Source organism: Alligator sinensis, unplaced genomic scaffold, assembly GCF_000455745.1.
Source record: "Alligator sinensis unplaced genomic scaffold, ASM45574v1 scaffold653_1, whole genome shotgun sequence".
Classification (NCBI taxonomy): domain Eukaryota; kingdom Metazoa; phylum Chordata; order Crocodylia; family Alligatoridae; genus Alligator; species Alligator sinensis.
The window spans coordinates 654,809-666,539 of record NW_005842498.1 but is presented as its reverse complement, the minus strand read 5'-3'; the positions used below and the strand labels follow the sequence as shown (position 1 = coordinate 666,539).

General features: G+C 47.0%; 1 protein-coding gene across 1 annotated transcript in view; it reads left to right on the top strand.

Moving 5' to 3' along the window:
* LOC102373747 (transient receptor potential cation channel subfamily V member 6-like) overlaps positions 1–11,731 on the top strand; it is a 64,896-nt gene that overhangs the window by 48,015 nt on the left and 5,150 nt on the right. Inside the window, exons 5-14 of the mRNA XM_006031334.2 lie at positions 88–186; positions 1,289–1,464; positions 2,204–2,350; positions 3,170–3,382; positions 4,923–5,009; positions 5,092–5,168; positions 5,345–5,510; positions 8,069–8,135; positions 9,147–9,415; positions 9,900–10,006. Coding sequence (XP_006031396.1) covers positions 88–186; positions 1,289–1,464; positions 2,204–2,350; positions 3,170–3,382; positions 4,923–5,009; positions 5,092–5,168; positions 5,345–5,510; positions 8,069–8,135; positions 9,147–9,415; positions 9,900–10,006 — 1,408 coding nt within the window. The remainder of the gene's footprint in view (positions 1–87; positions 187–1,288; positions 1,465–2,203; positions 2,351–3,169; positions 3,383–4,922; positions 5,010–5,091; positions 5,169–5,344; positions 5,511–8,068; positions 8,136–9,146; positions 9,416–9,899; positions 10,007–11,731) is intronic.

Here is an 11,731-nt window from a genome sequence, read left to right as displayed (position 1 = left end):
AAAGAGTGCCTTTGCTTGGGATTGTTGTTGCTTCCTCTCCCAACTCGTGGGCTTAACTTTCTGCACTCTGTTTCCTTGCTCTTATAGGGGAGCATATTTTATCCTTTGCTGCCTGTGGAGGGAGTGAGGAGATTGTACGGTTGCTCATAGAAAATGGAGCGGACATCAGAGCACAAGATGCCCTGGGTAAGATGCCACTCTCAACATGCTTTGAGAGCAAACTCTGAGTCCCCCTTTACAGGATTGTGCCTGAATTTGGTAGCCTTACACATGAGGCTGAGCAGGTCTGCTGAAACATAGAAAGGGGAGACAGAGATAAAGCCATGACTATACTTACCAGAACTTTCCATAAAAGCATGGTCCAAAATAAGCCTTAAGGGGATCTTGGGTGGTGAAATGGGGCAGCATGGACTGTGCGTGAGAGCCAGAATGAGGGCAAGCTGCAGGTCTGCCTATGTCCAGCAGGCTTTTTAACGATTTCCCTTTAGGTTCACCAGAATTGTAACTGGCCAGTACTCTGCCTTGGGCAATACTGCACTGCCTCCCCACCCCATCCACCTGCAATACCCTCACCTTACACACTGTATATTCCCTCCTCCATACCAGCAGTGGGCATGACAGAAAAGTGGTATCGGTGCACGTGCAGAAGCAGCTGGGGGTTTACTGCTGGGGGGAGATGTCACCTCCCTTTTGGCTGTCAATATGCATAATGGGGGCAGGAGAATGAGGTGCCCCCCTCCACTCCATTTCAGCACCCCTGCCTTAGGCAGTGCCCAGGATTCATGCCAGGCTTGCCCAGTCATCTCTTGTTACTGATGTTCACTACCCCAGAGTCCTGTCTCTGCTCTGCAGCAAGGCACATCACAGGCAGCTTGACTATGTGAAGAAAGAAGGCAAGAACTAAATGTTTCAAAATAATGAAAGATACTAACTGAGCCCTTGGGAGGGAGAAGGATTGCAATTAGTGAGGCAGTGATATCCGAGGTGTCTAGATGGATCTGTTTCAGGATCACTTGTCCTAAATTGGAACTTACACAGACACCTGCATAGATAAAACACCGCCAGTCTATAGAGCTTGCTGGAGTTCGAAGAACTTTAGCTGGTAGCTGCTTTCCCATAATTTCCCGTTGATCTGTTCATAATGTGCAGTCACGCAGAATGCCAATGAGGCATTCAATGAGGCCAGGGCAGGGTCTGTGCTCTGCTTGTCAGAGAATCTGCTAAGATCAGTAAGTGATTGCTTTTCCCATCTCAATCAACATCCTCTCCTCATATCCCCCCATGACAGGTAACACCATTCTTCACATCCTGGTTCTCCAGCCCAACAAGAACTTTGCCTGCCAGATGTACAACCTGATCCTCTCTTATGACAAGGGTGGTGGGGGGCTGGAAGCCCTGGACTTGATCCCCAACAATGAGGGGCTCACTCCATTCAAGCTGGCTGGGGTGGAGGGCAACACTGTGGTGAGTTTGTGCATGGCACTTGACTTTCCTAATAGTAACTGATGTTGCTCAGACATTTCCTATGCAGACAAAGAATCCCAAAGTGTTTTACATATGGACCTTCTGGAATTCACTTGCCCACAGGGGCCTTGGGGTAGCGGGGTGGGAGGCAGTAGGCAGTGAAACACAGCTGCTGCTCTGTGTCAGTGTCACCAAAGGCCAGTATCACTGGAGGGGAAGTGTACTGTCTACAACCTGCACCCCTAAACCCCTTTCCTCTGACACTGCAAGGGGAAGTATGGGGCCACTGGTTCTGGGCTGCTTCAGGGAGAAGATCACCAACCCCTGTATCTCTAGCAGCATGTCCTGAACCCCAGAGAGGGATCAGCAGGGATTTAGGAAATAAAACACCTCCTCTTGAGTACCCTGTCCCATAGCCTTAGGGCATTGGCCTTTGGGTCAGCGCTGGTTTAGAGGAGAGAAGAAAGGAGCCATTTTTCCACCACAGATGGCTTGGTTCTCATTGGAAATCCCCCATCCACAAGCATATCAATTTCAAATGTACTTAGCTTGAGAACCTGATGAGATCACAGCCCAACACCCTGCCTGCAAGGCTTTCATAGAGGAGTGTTCTCAGAGCTTATTTTAAGGCAAGCAAATTTAAAGTCCTGAGATGTTTTCAAAGGGAAGGTAGTTTTGGCAAATGAATACAGCCTCCCACAAGGGTGTCTGAGCCAGCTCTTCCCTTTTTGCTGACCAGATGTTCCAGCACCTTATGCAGAAAAGAAAGCACATCCAGTGGACCTTTGGCCCCTTGACCTCCACCCTATATGACCTCACGGAGATTGATTCCTGGGGAGATGACCTGTCTCTCCTGGAACTCATTGTCACCACCAAGAAGAGAGAGGTATGCTGGGCAAAGCAAGTACTTCAGCTGTAATGTATCCCACTCATCACAAAGCACTTCAGCACTCTAGTAATCTGGTATGACAGAGCTCACGGTGGAGTGTACTTTCATATGGGCCTCAGGCTGTTCTTAGAAAAGCTTATTATGATCAAGGGTGGGCCTCCCTTCTTCTTTAGTTGTGTAAGTGGACATTTTTGGATGTCTATAGGGCACTGCTCTTACTAACACATCCAGAATAATTCTAGTGCTGGACATACGTATGCACTCAGACTGGCAGCAACAAAATGTTCATTTGTCATGACTGTGTAGTCCTTCATGTGTGCAGGGCTGTGTGTCCAGGAATAGTGTATCTTAGGACATCCAAGTGCCAAAAATGCCATGTAACAAGCAAAAATGGACACTTATGGGGACCAAGAAAGAAAAGAACTTCAGCCTTGCGAGTGTCCAGCAGGACTGTGGTCCCTGCCTCTTCTCCTTCTACAATCCTCAGTTTTTCTGTTTTTGGCAGGGCAGGATATACAGTTACTTGCAAAGTGAATGTACCAGCAATGTGCTTTGGACTGGTTTACTGGCAGCTTATTTTCTGTGTGTCAGTGGGGCAAATTCTGACCTGTTCCCACAGCCTATGCCTGCCTCATTTGAGTCATTCCTCTGCACTTGCCAGGTAGAAAAGTACAGGCACAAGAGTGGAAGGGCCCATTCTTGTTCAGTTTATCATACAGCGGTACTTCACTGGGTGCAGGCAGTGGTTGGTTTGTGAGTTAGTTTGTTTCTTGAGCAGTGGACTGGAATGAGATAAGTCTGTTTTTTGTCTCCCAGGCCCGTCGGATCTTAGATCTTACCCCTGTGACTGAGCTGGTGAGCCTGAAGTGGAATAAGTATGGGCGGCCCTATTTCTGCATCTTGGCATTGTTTTATGTGCTCTACATGATTTGCTTCACCATGTGCTGTGTCTACCGGCCCCTGAAACAACGGTACAGCAACAAAACAGATGAGAGGGACAACACCATCTATATCCAGAAAATGCTGCAGGTACATTCTGTGCAACATTACATTTCTGGCACCATTTCAGAGCCTCATGCCCTATAAGAGCTCACAGGGGTTTCTAGACCAATGCAGGCAAAATAATCCCTGCAGCCATTTACAGGTGCTGTTGCCTGCATCCCTTTTCTTCCCAGGAATTGGGGGTCAGCACTGACTCAGAATCATGGGTGCAGTGCAGGTGGGCACACTTGAGCAAGCTGTAATCCATCTCAATCATGGAACAGTAGATAGGGAGGTGGATGGTACAGCCTTGGCTTCAGGCTGATATTTTGAAAATGTAGCCAGTGTCCCCTTCAGGCTGATACAGCCCACACTGAGGTCCCTGCCACCACTGCTCCCAGTGCCAGACTATTCCTACTTGCATAAAGTATTCTGCGATGGCAGAAGCCCAGGTGTGGTACAGAGGAAGGCAGGATCAGGAGGACAGATGGGAAGAAGGATTTGGCCTATACCTCCATTCAACCAGAGCTAACCTGTGTTTTCTTCTCAGTCTGCCTTTCCCACCTCTCACCTTCTTCTGCTGTTTCTGGCCTCCCCACTCCCTCTTAGTAATTATAGTAATATTATAGTATAATAATAGGATATACTAGTACAGTATATTATTAGTAATAATAACCTGGCACTCTGTGAATCCAAACTACTTGAAACATTTAGGAGAAAACTCTTCCCAAAGTGGTGGTCTCTCATTTTATCAACAGTTTACAAAGGGCACAATTTGAGATACCTCATTAGGAGTGGCAGACACCCATAGCCCCAGCTGACTCCAGTGGGTGCTGCCGTGCTCAGCATCTCTGAAAATCAGTGTCCCTGGTATTTCTAGATGCACACACAAATAGAAGGCCCTTTTGGCCCAGACAATTATGCAGTCATCCAGTGCTAGCACTGGGAGTAGAAACCAAGTTTTCCACCTCCCATAGTCCTGCTTGATCCTCTATACCAGGAACATCAAGCATATGGCCTAGGAAGGATCTGACCAGTGGAGGTGGGTCATTCAGCCCATGGAGATTTTCACTGCTGCTGCCAACACTGAAGGACCTTCTGTGTTGGCAACAGCAGAAAAGGAGTTAATGCTGCTGCTGCAGCTTCCAGAGCAGCTGTTTCAGCTGCAGCAAGACAGAGGTGAGGTGAGGCCACTGCTGGTGCCAATAAAGCAGCTCTAGCAGCCACAGTGAGGAGCCCTGCAGTCTGGATTTGGCCCAGTTTAGGTGGAGTCAAGAGCCAGATACTGTTACAAATGTTAGGTAGGCACCTCAGTATGGTTCTATGTCACCCTGTTCACATCCATGAAAAGGCATTAATGCATCTACTTTTGTAACACAGCCTCATCTCAGCCTAAAGACTGAGTCACAAAAAGCAGTGAGGAGGAGGAGGACCCACCCACCTTTTTTTTTGACAGTTTTTCAGGGACTCAAGTGGGGTGAAATAGGACCTCACACATGGGCCTAAGTGGACTTGAGCACCTAGCAGGTGGAAGAGAATCTGGTTTTAAGGGTCTTCTCAGTTTTTAACTAACTAGAGCCTCTTTCAGGAATCTTACGTGACTCCAGAGGATGATGTCAGGCTGGTGGGGGAGCTCATCACAGTGATAGGAGCCATTGTGATACTAATTTTGGAGGTAAGGGGATCCAGTTCCACTGCATAATCTTGTCTGTGAATGTGAACTGACTGAATCCATTTAAACAGCATGTCCCTCTTAGATTCCAGATATCTTCAGAGTTGGAGCCACCAAGTACTTTGGGCAGACCATCCTGGGAGGGCCTTTCCACATCATCATGTAAGGTGCCACCCCTCGATATTTGATGCAGCTCCCTTTTGGGGTGGACACAGGCTATGGAGTGGGATGGTAGGGGTTCTTGATGGGTAGAGGAGAGACTGGAGGGTTTGCAGGTGGGGATGTTGTGCGGGTGTGTGGTTCTAATTTTCCTGGCTTTACCTCTTCTTCCTATGCAGCATTACCTACGCCTGTATGATTCTGGTCACCATGGTGATGCGTCTCACCAGCACCAATGGAGAGGTGGTCCCCATGTCCTTTGCCTTGGTGCTGGGCTGGTGCAATGTTATGTACTTTGCCCGGGGCTTTCAGATGCTGGGTCCCTTCACCATCATGATCCAAAAGGTAAGACACTGGCTGGCTGTGAGTTAGAAAGAGATGTTGATAGAGGTGTCGGGAGAAATGAAACCTAAGCAGCAGGTATCCAGACGCTTCAGATCATATCTCAGAAAATGTGGCAAGGTGGAAGCACCTTCCCAGAGGATCCTGGGCTAGGATATGAGTCTTGAGAGAACGGCTTTGGTCTACATGTAAAAGGAGGATCTAGAGGGAAACATGGTAAAGTAGAAAGGATTTTACAGATTCACAGATTAACAGAAGTTTAGGGCTGGAAGGGACCTCATGAGATCATCAGGTCCAGCCCCCCTGCTCTTCCCAGGAAAGACTGCTGGGGTCAAATAACCCCAGCAAGGTGTGCGTTCAGTCTCCTTTTGAAGACTTCCAGGGTAGGTGCCTGAACCAGCCCCGCTGGGAGTCTATTCCAGAGTCTGGTCACATGAACCGTAAAGAAGTTTTTCTTTATATCCAGTCTGAAACCTTCATGGATGAGTTTATGACCATTGCTCCTTGTTTTCCCCTTGGGTGCTTTAGTGAATAGTTGTTTGCCTAGCCCCTAATGCTCTCCTCTGATATATTTGTAAGCTGCCACCAAATCCCCCCAGTCTTCTCTTTTCTAGGCTGAACAGTCCTATATCTGTCAGCCTTTCCTCATATAGCTTGCTCTTCAGGCCTCTGATCATATGAGTGGCTCTTCCCTGGACTCTTTCAAACTTCTCCATATCCTTCTTGAAGTGCGGTGCCCAGAACTGGGTGCATTAGTCCAGCTGTGGCCTCACCAATGCCAAGAAGAGCAGGAGAATAACTTCCTTAGTTTTGCTTGAGATGCATCGGTTGATCTTTATATTGAAGGATAATTAGGATGAAGATATTTTTTAGGCAATTCTCCAAACTGACAGTGGGAAGAGCAAGTGAAGAACCCTCTTTCCTAGTTATAGAATATGCCCATACCACCAAGCACTAGGTGGATAAGAAACAGGCAGCTCAGGGGAAGTAAACCAACAACCTGATCAAATGTTACAGAGGCACCAGCCTGTATGGAACATAGATCTGATTTGGGATGGTAGGAAGTGAGATCAGGGTAGATGGGCTGATGATACAACAGTAGAAATACCACTGCTGGGTGTAGAGTTAACAATAAGTCTGGACTTTTGGACCTTGAATACACTTGGGTCCATGTAATAACTAGCAAAGGCTGAGCTCAGGAGGTGGTAGTGGGTTGGTGGCAGCAGCAACAACAGGATGGAGGTGTGGGGGGTGTGGAGTGTGTCACAAGCCACCTAAAAGAACTAAACAGCAGCTAGAACCGCTCCCTAAGCAGTTGTCTGGAACATATAGAAAGAAAAAATGTTGCTGGGGGGGGAAGGAGGAGGCTTATGTTTTGGGCCCACACAATGAAGGGTCTTATTCACTGTCTTCATCAGTGATCTGGAAGTAAGCACAGTAGTGCTGCTGATAAAATGTTCAGGCAACATAAAGACTGGAGTGTCAAATTGAGGTGAGGACAGAGCAGTCATAGCAAATAACCTGGGCTGCACAGTAAAAACAAAATATGTTGTATAGGATAATGGTTCTCAAGCTTTTAAGACTCAAGGGACCCCTCATTAACTGAAGGCACCCTCAGAAAATGCCAACTCCCAGCTTTCACTCTTTTTTTTTTTTTTTGATTACGGAAGAATAACAAAGCAATTTGTCTGTTGCAAAGAACCCAGAAAGACCACAACAGGTCAGAATGCTTTTGACGCTATAGATTTTTATTTGAAATTTCTGGGTTTATCTTGTGAATCATATATTGGTACTTGCAAAGCCAACATTGCTAATATTGCATAGCACCCTGTGTAGCCCTTAGAAGGATTTCATGACACCCAGGGTGCCATGGCAGAATCACTGGTCTAAGACGATGCATTTTATAGATTGATTTGTACACCTGTGCATGTTAGCCTGACAGTGGAATACTGTCCCCAGTTCTGACTTCCACGTTTTAAAAAGAATGTTCTACAATGGGAAAGGACAAAGCAGAGAGAGACAAAAAGTGGTTTGAAGGCTGGAAAAAAATGCCTGGTGAAGAGAAATTTAAATGGCTAAATTAGTTTAGATTCCCAAAAGAATCAACAAGAATCAGCCTGATCATGGCACATAAATACCTTCCTGAGGAGGCAATACCAGACCATAAAGTGTTTTTTAACCTAGTGAAGTAACACTTATGAAGAAGCCCTGGATGGAAGCTGACACCAGATAAATTCAAGTTAGAAATCAGGTACATTCTTTTAATAGGGAGTGTGCTTACCTGATGGAACAAACTACCAAAGGAAATGGTGGCTTCTCCCCCCCTTGGTGTATTCACATGAAGTCTGGAGGTCTGCCTGCTTCAATCAGACACCAGATTCAGGACTCAATACAGGGCTTAGTGGAAGAAATGCTCTGGCCTGTGTTATGCAGGTGGTCAGGCTGTATGGTTCCTTCTGCCTTATTTTCTGTAGACATATGAAAAGCCCTTCAGTCTCAGAAGCGCCTGCCTTCTTTTGCTTTTGTTGGGTCTTATGCCCGCTGCTTTGTTCCACCTGCAGATGATATTTGGTGACCTCATGCGTTTCTGCTGGCTCATGGCAGTGGTGATCCTCGGCTTTGCATCAGGTTGGTGTGACATTATCGATGGAGTCTTTAAGGAACAGCACAAACGCAGTTTCAAGATAGTAGAGGCTTGAGGAGGAAGCTCTTGAAATACAAAGGACAGGGCTTTATGGAGCAGCTGCCAGGAAAGGGCTGCTCAGACCCTAACTCCCTTTATGAGTTAGGATTGAAGAGAAGTTTTGGAGCTCCCTATGTACTGCTGGTTCTGCTTGGACCTGCAGCCCTGCCTGTTGTATTTTTCCTCTATTTCCTACTCCTTGCTATCTATTTTCCTTGTCTCCACCTTTTCCTGGCTTTTCCTTGCTTCTCATTTCTCTATCTCCTCTCTTAGTGAATTCCCTCAGTTTTAGCCAGCCTATCTTCTCATTTATGGGCTGACATTACCTGCCTGTGAAGTCACAGATTTAGTTACATAGAAGGTAGCCTTTTTGTGGGATCTCAGCCAAGTGGACATGGAGGGAAAAGAGTTAGGGGCTGATGGGCCTTGAGCCCAGTTCTAGAGTAGTAGCAACATCTCAGACAGGATGAACAGGTCTATCTCCTCCAGATGGGGGCAGCGGGTGGAAGAAAGGCAGAAATGGTGTCATTCATGCCTTGGCTAGCATGTCCTATGTTGCATGATCTGGGTGGGGTGGCCCCAGATTAGTACCTGCCTTGTCATGATAAGTAATCCCAGCCTGATGTTGCCATGATTATTTTATGCTAACTCAGTCTGATGATGTGATTTGTGGATGCATCATGAAGTGAGAACATAGCAAGAAGAGCCCTGGACTGCGCTCAGGTTTTAAGTGTGCTGTGACTCCCACAGTTTGTGGGGTGCACAAAAGAGCCATTAATACAGGCTATGCCTTCCTGCATCTGGGATGAATTCACCTGGGATTGGTGGCCACCATGCTACAGTGTTTGGGCTGGATTCTGTCCTCATTACTTAATGTAGGTTGTCAGAAGCTGGTGGAGCAGGTAGTGGAAACAGAGCCTTCCTCTCACTTTTCCTCCACTTCTTCTCTCTGCTAGCTTTCTACATCATCTTCCAGACCCAGGATCCTGATGAACTAGGACACTTCTATAACTACCCCATGGCACTTTTTAGCACCTTTGAGCTCTTCCTCACTATCATCGATGGCCCTGCCAACTATGAAGTGGACCTGCCTTTCATGTATGGCATCACCTACTCTGCCTTTGCTGTCATCGCCACCCTCCTCATGCTGAACTTGCTCATTGCCATGATGGGGGACACCCACTGGCGTGTGGCTCATGAGCGAGATGAGCTGTGGAGAGCTCAGGTGAGGGCGGTACATAGTCACAATACATGGGCTATCGTACAGAGACTCTTTGTGAGACAGGAGAGGGCAGGGTTGGGGCTCCTGGCTGTGGGAGTTTATGTATGTGACCCAGGAGGGAACGAAATTGGCTTCTGAGAGTCCTTCTCATCTGAGGAGACTTGCGGGTTCTTCCCATGCGGGGAGAGTGGAGTTCTTAGCAATGGCTCTTGTGCATTCATGTGTGTGTCTCTGTATTTATAGGAGGGGATCCTACAATGGGAATAAACTACAGCAAAGGAATTTGCTTCTGCCCAGGACAGGTTGGGTCTGGGAACTTTGCTGAGTGAGACGTGTGTAGGTGCTTCATAACAAGTGACCATGAGAAATAATGTGTCTACACTTGGGCCAGAGATCTCGCTGCGGCTTGTTCCTAGGATGGATGCTTTTCTTCTGGTGTCTCTCACCCCTTTGCTAACATCATTTTCTTTTTTACTGCATTTTGCAGGTTGTTGCCACAACAGTCATGCTGGAGCGGAAACTTCCACAATGCCTCTGGCCTCGCTCTGGGATCTGTGGGCGGGAGTATGGACTGGGAGACCGCTGGTACCTCAGGTGAGCTTTCTTAGCTAGCTTAAACAGGTCTTATCAGACCTATTGGGCATCTACATGGACTTGGATGCCTAAGAGTGCTTCTATTCTATCCTGTTCAAGTCCCTGGAAAACTCTTAATGCATCTATCTTTGTTAACACCGGCATCACACCCTTAAGACTGAGTCACAAAACAGCAGAGAGGAGGAGGAGGACCCACCCATTTTTTTGCATTAACTATTTTACAGGGACTCAAACAGGATAAAACAGAAGTGCACTTAGGAACCTTCTGTGCCTCATAGGTGAAATAGGATCTGCTCCTAGCAAAAAAAGCCATAACAAGAACCCCTGTGCCAACTTGCTAGGGAACAGGATGGCATTAACACTCTCACCCCTGTTCTGACCTGCAGCACCCTATGAAAGAAGTAATTTCACAGGGAAAAGGGCTGGGCTTTGACTTGGAGCCAGAGGAGAACAATAAAAATCAGTGATATAAAAGGGCTGTAGAGTTGCATCTGGTCTAGCTCCCATCCACCCACTACTGTGTTTCACCTGCAGCTGATCCTCCATTCTTGGGTGCAACCCAGCCTGTAAGTGTCTCTAGCAGTAGAGCTCCCAGCACAATCACAGCCCCACACTGTGAAGAAATGCCTTCTCACAGGCTGCCCGAACTGCCTCCTCACCCATTTTATCTCATTTGCTCCTAGTTATGTCCTACTGTTGAACCTTCTTAAACAGCCCCTCTGCTGCCTTGGAGCACCTGTTACTGATGACCAGTGATTTGTAGAGCCAGCTTTGCAGGAGTAGGGCATGGGTCTAAACTGGCCATGGATAATGCTAGGATGGACATTAAGAGAAGGTTCCAAATTATTAAACCATACTGGCTCTAAAACAACTTTTCAGTGGGAGCAATGAAGGCAAAATGCCTGACTGCTCTTAGGATGAAGCTTGACCAGCCCCTCAAAGTGATTATGTCATGTGTTTGCTGGCCATAGCATAATAGGAGGCTGGACTCAATGACTGAGTGGGCCCCTTCCAGGCTTGCATTCTTAAGTGTCCTGTTAACTTTAGAGATCTTGAACATTTCCACACATTTTTATTCAGCAGGGTACTTTAATTAAAGCGGCACTGAGAGCTGCTCTAATTAAAGCGCCTGCAGCGTCTCACGAATCAGGATCCCCGCACTTCAAAATCTTGGTGGGGTGCTTTAACTACAGCTTGTTCGACAGACTTTAGTTAAAGTGTCCCCACTGCCATTTTGAAGTGTGGGGATGCTGACACACAAGATGTGGAGGCTGCTGGAGCGTGCTAATTAGCACACTCCAGCAGAGGACATTAATCAAGTCTGCTCCAATGCACTGTAGTTACAATGTGTCGGAGCACCTCCCTGCACGTGTATAAGCACCCTGGTAACAGCAAAACATGATTGTGTTTGCATTATCCCTGCACAGAATGATCTCCCTCCTCACAGAGCCCAGTCCTGCCACAAGAAAAGGGGACCCACTGATGTTTGGGATGCTTGATTTCACTGTGCATTGCACACTGGGGATTAATGAGTGCTGTGATGCGCAGATGGACACAGAGAGCATTGAATTTCAAGTCTATTTTGCTCCATTCAAACTACTAAACCCAGTGTTTTCTGAGTTGTCTTAAAAACTTATTTCCTAGGGTACTCTAGCATGCATCCTAGATTTGAAGGAAATCTGTGCAGTCACTCAAGTGATAAACATTGTAAACTCACTGGTTTCC